Source organism: Strigops habroptila, chromosome 2 (genome assembly GCF_004027225.2).
Source record: "Strigops habroptila isolate Jane chromosome 2, bStrHab1.2.pri, whole genome shotgun sequence".
Taxonomy (NCBI): Eukaryota; Metazoa; Chordata; class Aves; order Psittaciformes; family Psittacidae; genus Strigops; species Strigops habroptila.
Window position 1 is genome coordinate 27,426,668 of NC_044278.2, and position 15,762 is coordinate 27,442,429.

At 37.4% G+C, this 15,762-nt stretch overlaps 1 protein-coding gene across 2 annotated transcripts in view; it reads left to right on the top strand.

Annotated features, from left to right (window-relative positions):
- MAP3K7CL (MAP3K7 C-terminal like) overlaps window positions 1–14,672 on the top strand; it is a 31,945-nt gene extending 17,273 nt beyond the window's left edge. For both annotated transcript variants that reach the window (XM_030477414.1, XM_030477415.1), the window contains 2 exons: window positions 5,160–5,275; window positions 13,514–14,672. In XM_030477414.1, coding sequence (XP_030333274.1) covers window positions 5,160–5,275; window positions 13,514–13,694 — 297 coding nt within the window. In that variant the 3' untranslated portion in view covers window positions 13,695–14,672. The remainder of the gene's footprint in view (window positions 1–5,159; window positions 5,276–13,513) is intronic.
- The last annotated feature ends 1,090 nt before the right edge of the window (window positions 14,673–15,762 follow it).

Consider the following 15,762-nt stretch of genomic DNA (forward strand, 5'->3'; position numbering starts at 1 on the left):
TAGATACCTAAAACTGGTTAAAGAGCACAACAAAAAGTAGCTGCAATATGCAGCTATCACTTTGGCTTGGAATAATGTGGTTTCTTTCATCATGGAAAAGTATATGAGGCCATATAATGAACATAGGCCGCACGCAAAATATTGGCACTGAACTTTCTGGTTTTTCAGAATAGTCTAACTGAAAATTACCAAAACTACACAAAGTGAAACCAGTGCTAAAGACTGCCTTTGAAATGAGTCCACATGCTCCGCTGTCAAAACTGCGTGTTACACCTTTTTCTTTAAACTTCAACCTTTTCAGGAGAAAGTTTTGATTTTTTTTCCCCCACAGTACAACCAAAATGTAAATGCAAACAAATGAGGGTGAATTAAAAAAATAAACCATTTCAGAGTTTTAAAACACTTCAGTGACACTATCAACTATACAACCTCTGTGGACATGTAATGCTGATATTCATATGGCAAGGCAAAACACACTTTGTCATGGGAGTGCTGAAGCAAAAAAATTGGTGAAAACTCCTTTTCTGTCCCCCAACAAAAATTTAATTAGACCAGCTCCTTCAGCCTTTCTTAAGAAACAGGCAGAACTGCTTAGCCTCTTTCTATTTCTTCATAAACTTCCTTTGCATATCATCTTCCCACATCTTTCATACCTGGATTCCAAACAAAAATCTAAATAAACAGCGCACATGTATTGTAAAGATGTACGTAGATACGTGCAGTTACAAATAGCCTATAACAGGATCTCTTAGTGTTTACTTGCTGGATTCTGTAGAATGTTTGTTAATGTCATAGTGAGTTATTCAACAAAATACAAGGAAAAATCAGACCTTGTTGAAAATTCAGCATAGTAGGATAGACCACTAGTGTGACTGAGAGCTGTAGCTTTTTTACTAACTTTGTGAACAAAATCAGAGATGCTGTGTGCACATATTTTGCCAGCACAGGAAAATGAAGGTGGATGACAGTGAAGCCTGAAATAAGCAGGATTAAAAGTAGCAACTGTTGCCATTAAATATAACTTTCTTCGGCAGGGGTGTTTTTTGCTTATGTAGCAGGTATGCTTTTATATATACTAATTTATGGATGGACAAGATACTTCATGAAGTAACAAGCTTGGGCTGTCTTAAGGAGAAATTAAAGCATGGCTATTGGTTTCTGAGTGAAAAAAATATATACTGCAAATTGAACTTTATTAAGGATTGTTGTAATTAGTCTCCTGGATAAACTAGTGAACTCAAAAAAAAAAAAGTATACAGACTTCATGGATGAAAAATGCTTTCTGCTGTGAATTCCAGTTCTTCTCTGCCACAGGAATGCCAACAGGGTAGCATCTGCAACACTTCCCATGGTCTGGCCACAGGCATTCAAAGAAGTCATTCCAGGTGGAATAGAAGTTGCTGGAGCAGCTCCAGAGAAAGTCAATGAAGCTGGTGAAGGGTCTGGAGCGCAAGTCTTATGAGGAACAGCTGAGAACTGAGGTTGTTTAGTCTGGAGAAGAGAAGGCTGAGGGGGGACCTTATCGCTCTCTACAACTACCTGAAAGGAGATTGTAGTGAGGTGGGGGTTGGTCTCTTCTCCCAAGTAACAAGTGATAGGACAACAGGAAATGGCCTCAAGCTGCGCCAGGGGAGGTTTAGATTGGATATTAGGAAAAATTTCTTCACCAAGAGGGTGCTCAGGCATTGGAACAGGCTGCCTAGGGAAGTGGTGGAATCACCGTTGCTGGAAGCGTTCAAAAACCATGTAAATGAGGCCCCTAGTAACATGGTTGGTGGTGAGCCTGGCAGTCCTGGGGTAACAGTTGGACTTGGTGATCTTAAAGATCTTTTCCAACCTAGTTGATTCTATGATTCTATGAATGGGGAGCAGAGAAAGACTGTTTGTATAAGCTAAGGAAAATAGAAATTTCATCTAGGGTGCTGAGAGGAATGCAGCTTTGCCAAAGACATAGATCTTGGAAAGTATATGAGAACTCTTTGTAAGCACATCTCAGGGGTAAAACAGGTAGGACAAAGAACCACCATTTGAATGAAAGATAGATATTCCTGGCACAATGAAAGACTATACAAACCTATCTTGAGGAAACCCACACTGGAAATGACAAAATTGCTTCTAACCCTTGGTGAGGCTCTGGGCCAGTCTTACACCTGGGCAGGGGACTTCAGGTTTTCTGAGACAGAACTGGACAAGCCTGAGAATTGCAAGATTTGCTTCTGATAACAGGGGACTGGACTTTCTGTTTTTGCAGGCTCCTCCCATTCCCCTTTAGATGATATGGGCTAGTCCAGTAATTGTTATTCTGTTGTTGTTTTCTTTTCTGTGGAAATATGTTAACACTCTCAATGTCTGCTGGCTAGTTGGAGTTACCCCCTTTGGAACAAGCAAGTTTTGCCTCTGTTTCTGCATTTGTTCTTCAGGAGTTTGTCCTGCCATCTTCTGAAAATGCTTCTCTTGGTGGGAACAGATGTATCATTAATTCTTTGCACTCTTGTTTATGTTGAAAAAGTAGTCTGTTAGACATGGGTAAAATAATTTATCTGTGCTCTTGTGTTTGCTTGAATTTTCTGGTGAGCAGCAAAGAACTGGCCAGACTTCTATCTCTCCGTTTTTTCTTGCAATTGGAGTAGAGGTATTTGGTAAATAATGAATGTATAAGCCTGTTTCATGTCCTACTGGTCAGAAATTACTCACAGACCCTGTAGGTACTATCTCCAAAATTTTTCTTAGAAATTTCAAATTGAAAAATAGCAAACCAAATTGCCCAGTAATACAGAAACATAATCATATTCACATTTTGAAGTAAAAATACGCTCAAAATTTAAAAAAAGTTCTTGATACAGAGAATTTTATGAACAAAATATTAGTAAACTGATTGTATCTTTTCTTGTCAGTTTATTTTGAGTGATAAAATATCAATGTAAGAAAAAATGACACTGAAGAGGAAACAATGATAGGAAAGGGTTTGAAAGTCAGCAACTGGTCTAAGTGGGAATTAGATACTAAGTCTCAGCATGACTAGATAATTTTTAGCTCTCTATATATATCATTTGAGTGGGAAGCTGAAATATAGAAATTGAACGCTGCTTGAATTTTTGAACTGGTTTAAACCAGCTAGATTTGCGGAAACTAAGTTGGAAGCAAAAGCAAGATTTTTTTTTTTTTTCTTTTGAAGTATCACCATTTGGGGACTTTCCCCAGGGTTACTGTTCAAAATTGTTTTATTGTGACGCATTTGTTGTTTGCTGATCTCTGGTAGATACCAGAGATGCTACTTTGGCTCACCCTTGCATTCTTGGATTAGAGCACTGAGACTTCTATATTCTGTCTTGTTAAATTTATGCTTATTATTTGGGTGGCTATGTGAACGGTGCTATTGCTCATCCACACTGAAATGCAATTAAAAGCCCTTTCCTAAGGTCCAGATGCATCAAGTAATGAACTGCCCTTTCCCTGGGTTCTCAAATTTTCCAAGCTCAGAGGGAATGAAACAATATGCTGTGAAACAATTCTGCCACAGCATTTTTACATCTCAAACATGGAAAATGAATATTTCTGTTAAAGTTTTGGTGAGGAACCACATGCTATCTGCAAGTGCTTGCGAGGTCCATGCATTAGTTATATCTGTGCATTAGGGTACATCTGAAGCTAATTTACCCTGCCTCCTGGTTAAAAATAGTTTTAATCTTTGTCTCTGAATATGTTTAGTAAAATTGGAATTTCCAGTTTAGCTAAAAAAATGTTTACAAAATCATAAATATGAAAAGTCTGAAGACTTGTGCTTTCCCTAACAATGTCATTGAAGGAATATTACACTACAGAGAAGAGTCAAAGAGGGACAAGAAGAAATAAAAAATAATCTACTTTTATTGCGAAAGGCAATTGGATATTATTTAACTGGACAGTAAAGGAACTATTTTAAGTGCTTCCTTTTGCTTCAGACAGGTGGCTCAAGCATGCTATTTGGAGTTCATTTACAGTCAATTGATTCATGGCTAATAACTTAAAAATACTACACTTCCTGAAAGTGTTATAGCCAAAATGTGACAGTGAAGCCTGAAGCCTGAATTAAGTTCCTTTTTAAAGAACCAAAAGCACTGACATTTCACCAAACCATATTTTTAAGATCTTGGATGAAAATTATGAGAAGTCCCAGGACAGAGTGGGTTTATTTGGTATATTTATTACTCCAGTGTGCATCGGAAAAAAAAAAAATTAAAATCTTGCTGCAATAATGTTGGTATTTAGGTCAGGAGGTGCAGTGCTTTTGTCTTTGCTGTGTCTTTTTTTGTCTGTTTGGTTTTCGTTTTTTGGTTGGTTCTTTTTTTTTTTAGTTGATGTCATCCTTCTACACTGAATCTCACCTGCACTTCTCATGGAAATTTAAAACACTTCACAGATATAACTGATTTAACTCTCATGACATTTCTGCTAACTAAATATATCCCCTTCTTCTACAGGAATTAAAGATGCAGAGAAACTCAGTATGTTCTTCAGCAAACTACTTACAGCTTGAGGCATTACTGGGATAGAACCCATCATGAAATCTTGGCTGCACTGGAGTCAGCAGTGTAACTCCTGCTGAGTCCAGCAGAATCAGCCCCAGTCTCCCAGTTCACAGTCCTGTCCCATTTAGTAATATACTGGAGTAAGCATTGCATCTATGGAAAAAAAGAGTGTCAATAGCTTTCTATGTCTTTTCTTGCCATCTTGCAGAATTGGAGAACAAGAGCTTGTTTGCACTCAAATTACCCTTCTACTCAGTGCTGCAGTTTCTGCAGTGAAAACACACATTTTTTTTATGAGTCTGATCAGTGCATCAACTTTAGCATTCTTATATCACTGTAGCTGAAAAAGTAAGGGAGAAATCTTTCTTTGAACAACCTTTTGGGATACTTTGCAAAGTTGACAAGGGAAGTTCTGAAAATCCTTACAAGGTTTGAAGGTTTATATGCATATTTTTATTCAGGGAAGTGTTTTTTTCCCCTCTATGAAAGGCAATCACTAGGAATATTTGTCTGTATCCTGCAGTTGGAGGGGGGGGAATTCTCTAAATATTCTCACAGGAATTAAGACAAATATTGGATCTTTCAAAGTGTATGATTTTTCCTAAAATTTCATTCAAAAGCTCTATTTTTTTTCTTCTTCTGTTCTTAAAGCCACTGCCTCCTTGTCATGATTCTAAAGAATCTATGCAGGTGTACAAACAGCACTGCAAAATAGCAGAAGAGTACCATGAGGTCAAGAAAGAAATTGCTCTGCTGGAAGAAAGAAAGTGAGTAACTTTCCAAAAGTATTTACTGTTGTATATTCTCTTTGTAAAATCCTGTTTTAAACATGGAGGTTTCATGTGATATTTTCTGACCTTACACCTCTGCCTGAGAGTCGCCGTACAGCACAACAGTTAGGCCGTTGTTCCATAGAATCAACTGAGGCCACTAAGGACACAGAGCTATCATAGTTCTGGGCCCTCAGTTATACAGATGTCCCTTGAAACCTCCATTGACAGCCTACAAGTCACATAACAACCTAGTTCAGCTGGTGTGAGCCCTCTTTTTAGTTTTAGGGAAATTTTCTTCAATTTAGCTTTACACATTTTAATGAAGAATAGTTAAGTGGAGAGTGCTTGACAATATTAGTAAACATTTTTATGTTTACTAACAGGTGCATCGTCTCTGTGTACATTAAAATTTTAGGTGTTCATATCCGAAATGCAGAAGCTGGAGACTTTTTATCTTGTCTATGGCCTATACTTATACCCCTGTCATCTTTGCATGACTGTTAAATGGCAAAATGCACTCTGTGACTTTCAGTCTCTTTCCACAAGAAACCTGAAAAATAAATTTAGAGAGAGGAAAGAAGATGAGTAGTGAAAGTTTTTAATAGACTACAAACCCCAAGTAATAACAGTTATTGCTAAGTAAACTTTCTCTTTCAAATGCTTTTTTATTTTCACATTCACAGTGAAGGTGACTCAAGAAGTGTTGCCTTTCTCAGTGTTGCCTCAGTGCAGATCTCAGGCTTCTTGTGAAAATGAAGACCACATCATCATTCTTTCAAATGCTGCTTGAACAGAAACATTTGTAATACAGCAACAGGGGTCAAAAGAACTCTGTTGCAGAGTGGGCTTTTGGACCACTGTATCTGTTTCATAGCAATCTTTGCACAATGCAGTACAGCCAAGTTTGCATCTGTGGGAGTATTGAGCTGCAGAAGCAAGCTGATGGGAGGGAAACTCATGAAATCCTGTAATCTATCAAGTAAGATAGCCAAAGATGACCTTGAATCCAAACTATGAAGGGTAAGAAAGTGAGACTTGTCTTTATCAGGGTCGATGGCTACAGGCACAACATAGTTGGTTGCCTAGTGTGTCAGAACTAGTTGAGGTTTCCCTCTACAAATCCCCTTCCACTGTAGGACCTGCATGATGCTCAGTTGTTGATAAACTGGCACAAAAGTTAGAAAAGAAGGAAAAATAACCACAAGAGATTACACTACATTGTCCCAGTATTTGCATTTGATTCATTATTAATTAAACTTGGCCAATCAGAAGTAATTGGTGTTTTTAAAAAGACGTAGAGAAGATAATTTAAATAATTTTACAATGATTTGTCAAATTTGGTTGTCTAATATCAGCAGTGTACATGTGAATTTAGCAACCACATGAATTCAGTGGAAACCATGTGTATTTGTCTTCTCCGAAAATCCAAATGGAATATAAAATATTAAATGGCATTAAAGTGCTTAACTTTTGATGTATAAACACAAAAGGTGGCCTTAGAGCATTTGGTTTTTAAAATCTACTAAACAGAAATGCATTGTTATTACTGACACATCCCTGAGCCAGTTATGCACATTTATGAAGTAAGCTTGGAGTCCTTGAAAACTAGACTCACATATATATTTTTGCATTTAAAAGAATTAAAAAAAAAAAAATAAAGGCTATTTGAATGCATTTTTGTTTATCTATGGAGTCTGTGTTACTTGCTGAATTAGAAATATTTTGCTCGTTGGGAATGGCAGACACATGCTCAAAATTGTTTACCTGAGCTCAAAATTACCCTAATCAACCTCTGAGCCCAGAAGTCAGCAGTGCTTATCCTGAATGAACTTAGGGGCTTCAGGCTGGCATTTTCCTTCATTCCACCAGTGGATATCAAAAGCAGAACAATGTGAGGGAGCTTCCACCACTGCTACCTTTGCGGAACCTGTTCCGTGGATACAGGATTTCGTGCCCCAGTAAACATTTGTTAAACAAGGTTGGCTGAATAAGGCAGCAAATTAGAATTTATTTTAAAAAAATTATATTATTGTGATTCTTATGTGCCGTCTAATTAGATATCTCTGGCCTAGATGTTCACATGCTGTGTAGCTGTGAAATGCCTAAACATGACCAATAACTATGCAGCACCTTTCAGCACCTTCCAAATCTCTTAATTTGAAGAAGTGGTCCTTCAGGCATCGGGAAGCTTTTTTCCTCCAGATGTAAACTATTTATGACTCCTCCCTCCAGGTAGATTCTCCATGTTGTAGTATTTTGAAGGAGGTATCTTGAAGGTCTCATGATATTGCATTTCCCCTTTGGGATGTCTTTTCTTTCTGTAGCAGTCTGTTTTTATGAAACCTTCCAGAAAGTAACTGGGACCTCTTCACTGCATGAAGTTTAGCTGAAGTGGGAAGGTGGATTAAAAAGTTATTGGGGCACATGCACCTTTACACACATGTAGGTATACACAACCTGAACACATCGGCCTGGATTTTTATATAAAACTAGATAGAAAGGAGGTATAAGTGGAGGTGAAGGAGTAAGCAAGAAGTAGAAGAGGGTTTTGGTCTAGTGATCACTGATTTACATCTAAAAATGTTCTCAACAGTTACAGTTTGAAAGTTAAAGGAAGTTTATGGGGTATCTTATACTGAATGAAGTGGAGAAGAATGGATGTCGTGTTGTGTGTTGACTATTATATTCTCATAATCAAAGGATGCTTTGATGCTTTTTCTAAAAAGTCTGATGAGATGCTTTTAGCCTCAAATGCAGTCATAATCAGATTGAAAAGATGAAGTTTGCAGCTTTCTGAAATTTGCTCCTGTTGGCAGGTGTCTTTATCTTCTACATTTGAATTTGAATGTATGTAAGTTAAGATTCATAATTGCCTAATACACCTGCTATCTATTCTCTGTTTCTTTTAAATATTATTTTGATACAATGGACAAAGATAGTGGTTCATCCCTTGTAGTGGGAACACACTTTGTGCACTGTTCTTCAGTATACATTCTTACCAAAAAGGCCACCAGCAGTGCTGTTGGATGGCACCCCTGCCAGCGCTCTGAACTTCCTCTCCAGAGATCAACTCACCTGTGGAATTAAAATGTCAAGTCCCAGCAGGCAGTGACTGCATCTGGAGTGCCTACTGATACTACATTGTGCACACAGAATACTGAAGGCAAGGATTGTCAGGAGAAGAGCAGAAAATGGATTGAGCAAATATTTTTGATTTGTTAGCTAGGGTGAAGAAATAATGTTAAGTTAACATGACATAAATGTCCATACAGGAACTGGAGCTTTTTAGTAAAACAAAAAATGGAATTCTATTAATTGCATTTAGAACAATTTTTATTCCAACCTCCAAAGTTCAGTGGAACCTTTTATCAGGAAATAATACATGCAGGTATATTTCTAAAGGAGGCACCTTTAAGAAATAGAAAGTTGAGTAACATTGTTTACTCTTTTGCAACTTTTCAAAGGCTTTTAATTCTGCTTAGCTTGACTTGGCTCTCACTGTAGTGTGAGGATCAAGTATTAGCTGAAGTATAGAAAGGCAGTGATGTGAAATGACAAGCATTGCTTTTCATCAAGCCAAGAACAGAGCTTATTTGCCCCTTTCTTTTGCACGTAATATAGATGGCCAGAGAATGTACTAGGCTGGGAGTGGGAGAGAAGACAACAACTATTTCATAGGAAAATGGGAAATTTGAAAGAGAAAGGGTGGTTGCAGGTTCAAAAAAGAGAAAATCAAAGGACAAAGCAAATAAGGGGAAAGAAGTTACTCAGGAAAAAGGCAAGCAAAGGAAGCAAGAATTGAAAGAATTTAAAAGAACACTGGGTACTTTTTTTTTTTTTTTTGCTAATACAAATAATTGTAGCTTTGTTTGCTGTCTTCCCTCAAACTCTTCCCATTTATGCCAGAAATATGTAGTTCAAGGGACAAAATCACTCTGGTATGGAAGACATGATCAAAAAGAAAGAAAAGGGTGTGGAAGAGAGAACACCACATTTAGGTCATAGAATGTAATTTAATTTATGTTCCAGAAACACACATGTATTTCCATAACAGATGTTTTTGGGTATCTAAGTTTGGGTGAAAGGGATGGGATGGCTGGTTATTTTGAGCACTTGTTATATTGCTATTACTAGATAATGACCCTGGATTATGTAGTTAAATATTAGAGTTGCCATGGTTGCTAGCTATATCTTATATTCTTAGCACTGGCTGGTTTGCTCTTTTTCCTCCCCCAGACAATTCTAATATAACTCTCCAGAAAATATCATTTGATCACCACCTGGTTTAGGATCACTCCTTTTCTTTGCCATGGATATGATTTCTTTTCCTTCTTTTACATACGTTACAGTGGACATGCGGTGGAGATGTCTGCTTAATTTTGTGGCATCCTTCCATATGCTTTAGCATGCTCTCATGACCATAGGACTGATTCTAAGGTCTCAAGTCCAGATGGTTTCTCCAGGTACACTGTTTCTGGAGGGTCTTTTGGAACACTATTGAGATGAGTAGTCTTCAGACTTTCAGGTACTGCAAAAAGATTGGTATAAACCAGAACAGCAATTTTTTTATCTTAATGATTTTCCCATTCTAGACCTGATTTTTCATCATCTTGCCAAGTAGTGGAAATTACAACTTTATTTATAGAAAGAGAAACCTCAACTCACCCTAGTGCAGTGATGAATACTTCAGGACCTTTTATGTGCTGGCATCTGAGACGTGTTTTCATCTACATTAGAATAGGCTGTCTCATTGTTTTAAAAATTGATTAGTAGAATTTGAACACACAAGAGCAGTCTTCTTAGACAGCAGTTACCTTACAGGGTGTCATGATTCCTCCTGATGTGAAAGCCCTGTCAAATGTGGGAAGAGTAAATGATCTTATGGCCACCAGAACACACAGACGCTTGTTAGCTGGGAAGAAATGTGTAGTGCCAGAGATGCATGGTCCTGAATATGTAGTTCAAATGGAAGAAAGACAAGTGTGCCTCTTTGCACTGTGGTAGCAGTTTTCCTGGATCAGTCCATGTCCAAATACGCTTGTCTTCAGATGATAGATTTATCTGCTTCGTCTGCCACTTTTCTTGATGTTTATTCATTGTGAATAGTTGTGTAAGGGAACTCTGTTCTCTGCATGGTCAGTCATTAAGGCCAGGACAAGAGAAATGATTTCCCAAAGACCATGCTGGGTTTTAATTCTGCTCTGGTATGGCTTGTGGTTTATTGGTTTATGATGCAAATCACACTTGTCTTCCCTTCCCACGCAAACCACTCCCTGAGAAAGAACACTTAAACTGCACATTACAGATTGTCCCGAAGCTTCGAGTACCTCAGCACCATTTTAGAAAATACCTTATGAATGTTGTTAATATTTAAACTCACGATAACCATTAACAGGAAACATAGATTACACAGTGCTAGATCTATTTATTAAGCATCCATAACAAAGACTAGATGGTGCAAGAGCTTAGTATGGTGTTCTTTAACCTCTGGAAGCTAAGTTCAAATTCTGGATTAGATCAGAAGCAAATGTTAGTTACTGTCTTCATCCTTTTGTGAGCTTCGTAAACCATACCATTCATAACATTTAGCAATTCCTTGGTACTCTAATTTTAGATCTCTGTGGCAGGCTGACAGTATTTGCCTGAAACATCACCCTACCCTGTAAACAGGTGTTGATCCTGATGGGAAGGGAATAAGTAGGTTCTGCTGACTCAGAAGTGGGCAATTTTACTCCCTCAGTGCAAGGAAACTGTTTTCTGTGAGGGAAGTCCTAGACTGTGGACTACAGCAATGGGTATATTTTGATCTTAATGCGTTTACATTTTAATACAAAAGCTAAATCCCAGGGGAAAAAATGTTACCTGTGCTGCTTGAGTATTACTAGAGAGCAGTACAAAAGCCATGCCTACACATAGCCTCATCATATCAAATCAGGACTGACAATCATTAATAGAGCTGTCTGTGTTTGCATGTCTGTGCCACTCCTGGCTCAAGTCCAAATAGAGTAGTTAGTACCTTTCTTTTACTTCTTTACTAAAAGTCCCTGTGGAAAAGGTTTACCTGCTTTTAAGATGCTGATTACTTATTCATATTTTTACTGCATCTCCCTTTAAGAACCTCGTAAATGTAAGAAAATGAAGAGTGATTCTGAATTAATTTGTTTGGACACTTGTGAGTCAACAGTCTGTAATTTGGAAGAGCTTAATTTAATCCTTCAGTCCAGCATTGCACCAGTAGAGTAATTCCAAAGAAATATTGCTAAGCTCTCTTTTGCTCCCAAGTGGCAGAAATCTTCTAGAGGAAGCCCTAAGAGACTGAAGTGATTAAAGATGCTGGGCTTGTAAAATATTATTGTCCCTAAATGCATTTCTCACTCTCTAAAGCATACACGCAATTAGTCCTTTGTGGCCTATAGTCCCATTAATAGGAGCTGCCTAGCAAGATAAGTTCATTTTAGCCGATTTGAAAAATTGGTTGATCTTGCATGGCCCAAGTGAAGAGGAATGAATCTGTTAATGGCTTGCTGCTTTTAAAAGTTTTACAGCTAATGTACCAAATGTTAATAGAATTCTGCTGAACAAAAATATGCTCTTGATATTTTCTCTTAAGAGCCTGGTGAAAGGAAAGAGAAGAGGTTTTGCTGCAGCATAGCTGCTATGCAGTAAATCAGTGGTATAAAACAAAGGCAACATACTTAGCTACAGGAGGGTTTCTACACACTGCAGCTTTTGGATGACTTAAAATTGCTATAATGGCTACTAACTTTTTCTTTCTTTTTTCTTTTTTTTTTTTTTAATTTTTTTTATGTTTTTTTAATGGGAGACACAGTTGGGAGAAATGAGTATGCCCAGGCTCTCTGCTAACTTGACTCCTTGAACTGCAATAACTTTGTAAACAGTCAGCTAAAGTATGGGAAAACTGTGCAATCACTTAAAGCTGTAGTAAAGACAGAGGAAGATCAAATTGAGAAGATCAAACCGATTCTAAAAGGCCAAATAGAAATGTTTTTCAAAACCTGGGTGCTTATAGTTTTGCAATTGTAACTGGTAGTTTTGCAGCTGTAAGTAATGTAAGTGATCAGCAAATACTAAAATGTTACCACTTCAGGAATACTCTGACCTGTAGTGATAGAATTGCTAATCTGTAGGAATTTCCTGTCTTAAATTACCGATCTAGCCTGATAAGAGGGCTCCTTTAAAGACTGTGGCAAAAGCTATCCACTTTGAAGGCATTACATCTTCCCACTGATGATCTATAAGTATTGTTTTGACATGACTGACACATAAAGTCAGAGGGCTATGAACAGTTAAAGATTAACTAATCTCTGAGATAGAATGATCAAAAGAACTGAGAACCTTTTAGGAGAGACTTCCTGTAGCAAGGGTGAATAAATGATTTGACTTTCAGGGGAAAGAAAGCAGAGGCCAGGCTAGCCTGCTGGGTAACTAAGTGGAGAGAGATTAGATACCCTGTGAGTTACTCATGCCTTCAGTGTGTTTTGTTTTAAGACCTCTTTTATCTTAACTTGTGCTGAGGTAATTTCAGTTGATACTATACAGGAGACTCCAGCTCCTGCCCAGCTCTTGGGAATACAGGGCACTGTGTGACTCCATCCAGAAAGCAACAGCTTGAATCCTGTGCCTGCTCTTAGAAAGACCAGGAGGGGTCAGGTTTGCAGCTCTACCACTCTTCCTGAGCAGCAGGGCTAAGGTCTGAGCATAAACACATTACAGAAACAATATATGTAGTTCAGATTCATGTGCCTACTATTTACTAGAGTAATTTTTCTTGTAGCAGAGAGCAGGAAACCAGGCATACTTCACAGAATTTACTGACAAATCTAACCAACAGAACAAAAAAACCTCCTTGCTTTCTTTCAATTATGTTTGGTATTGAGAGAAAAATTGCCTGTTATTCTTCAGGCAAAATATTAGCATGAGGTTTCCAAGAACTTGATTCTCCCCCCATGAACTGCATGTTCAACTCTTACTGAAGTTAGAGGTACTTGAAGGTCCTCAGCATCTAGCAGGTTTGGTCAGTGAAGAGCAAACCTGTCAGAGATTTTGGCAGCTTCATCTTTTAAAGAGAAAGGTAGGACTTTTAACAAACTAATTTTATAGGTCTTTGTTCACAGAAACTCAAATACCATGTTAACAATCTGTAGTCCAGCTTTAACCTAACACACGATGCCAAATATTTGCAAACTGACTTTTTTTTTTCTTAATCCTCAGAAAGGAGCTGATTGCCAGGCTGGAACAAGTAGAAAAAGAAAGCATGGATGCTGCTCAGCTGGCAAAGGAGTATGCAGAACTGACAGAGGAGAATCGAACACTGAAGCTGGCCCAGACACAGTGTGTAGAGCAACTGGAAAAGCTCAGAATACAGTACCAAAAAAGACAGGGTTCCTCATAACTCTCAACTAGCTTACGTGAGGCAGTTAATACAGGATTGGTCCTGTGCTGGAAAGAGATTTTAAAATAAAGGTCTGTTTAATATGTTATAATACTTTACTACAGATACAGAGTATGTAGAAGTCTATATTTGATTTAATGCTTGCCATCCAGTAGCTTAATATAATGGATATTTCATCCATTATATAATGGATATTTTATTTCAAGTAACATAATTGAAGTTAATCTATTCCAATTATATGTTCTAGTAGATCAGGTTTCTTTTCTAAACATATTTCTTCCAATTTAAGATGATATGGACACACTAGAAAATGATATAAATAGTCTCTGTGTTGGAAATTTGGACCATACTAAGGCATACAGCAGGGACAATGTTAATATATGGAATACATGTACGTTAATTTTAGTTTGGTGAAGATTTTTTCAATTATTTTCCTCATGCCTAAAGTGTTTGGAAGTTATATTAAAACAGGTCTCCTCACTGGTAAAAACTATACTTCATTATCCCATGTCAACTTTACATTGTTGTATAAAATGTGAGAAATTGCACATTAAAAATTGAAGTAATGTTATTATTTTTATCAAATGAGTGTACTGCCAGTAATAATTTGCAAGTAATGAAATTAAAAGGAAACTAATGAGGTCAAAAATTCTTTCCTTGAGCATGAAGATAGCTTGAGAGTATTTTTATTGTACTTTTGGGCATGCAAGAAATGAAAAATTAACATAAGAATACTACCATGATAGCTTCAAGTGAGAATATGTCAGTAAAAGTACTGTGAGGATGTTTTGTTCTTATTTCATAGACTGTTTTGAAACATAAATGGCTGTAAGTAGGGACAGGAGTTCTGTCATATAGAAATAACCTGGAAGTAAAACATTAGTTTTATTTGCTCTATTTATCCCTGTATTTTCCTAGATCAACTGAAAATTCTTTGTTATACTTCCATTTCTATTCATACAGTATTTTTTTCATTAAAAGTGGATATAGAAAAGCCATTTTATGTTCTGAATATTATTAAATCACCCTGTATTTTTAACTCTGCGTGACAGATGCAGTTTGTTACATCTTCATGAGGCTGGAATTGAACTTGATGTGTCATTAGTACTGAAATGTGTCTTAGTAATTGAAAACTATGAACTTAAGATTTCTGCCAGAACTTTAGCTTTGATTATTATCACTAATCTAGTATAAAAGTGGCATTTTATGTTAATCAGAACAATTCCTGGGATAGTCTTTGGACACCAAAATGTTCCCCAGTAATTCTGGCAGCAAAGGGGACAATAAGAAATATAAGCTGACATTTATTTCTCTGTGCTGACTACACACAGTTTTCCCTGCAGCACAGGCATGAGAACAGGCTCTACGTTACTAACAGCACCCGACATTGAAGTAGGAGAGTATGAGAAGCAGAGGGAGAGGATAGCCCTGTCTCCACTTCTCCTGAGCCAGTGGGGCAGGGGCATGTAGGTGCCCCTCATTGATTCTACCTTACCCTGGCCACTGCCGAGACATGAAGTGAAATCCTTAATCTGAGGCATATGCTTTCTGCTGGGATGCTCTGCAGGCACTGTACCACTGTATTTATTCCTCTTTCATTGGTCCAGTTTTCACTATATCTTGTGAAAGTTGAAGAGAAAAAATATGTAATGAATAAAATGCACTTGGGTTGTCAAGCCTGGGAATGCTGGAAAAGCCTTGTCTGAGTTTTGCACTGATGGGAAACACTCTGTACAGACTTCAGGGCTTTGCTTTGAGCACAGGTCACTGCAGAATTTAGGATGTGTTAGTTTTGTCTGTATTTATGTTTTTCGAACAAGAAGATTCTAATTTTCAAAACTAATTTGTCATTTTAGTTAGAGATTTTTTCATCTAGCTTTGAAAATGTCAGCCAGTCTGGTGATTTCAGTGAATTCATTGAAAACTGTGCAAATTACATGAAATTATTTCATTAACAGACTGGCTTTGGAGGGAGATGGATCAGACAGCAGAATGTTACTTACAAATAACTGTGTTCACTTTGAAATTTTCTATTTAAGTGCAGCCATTATGCTTTAGATGTGAGAAT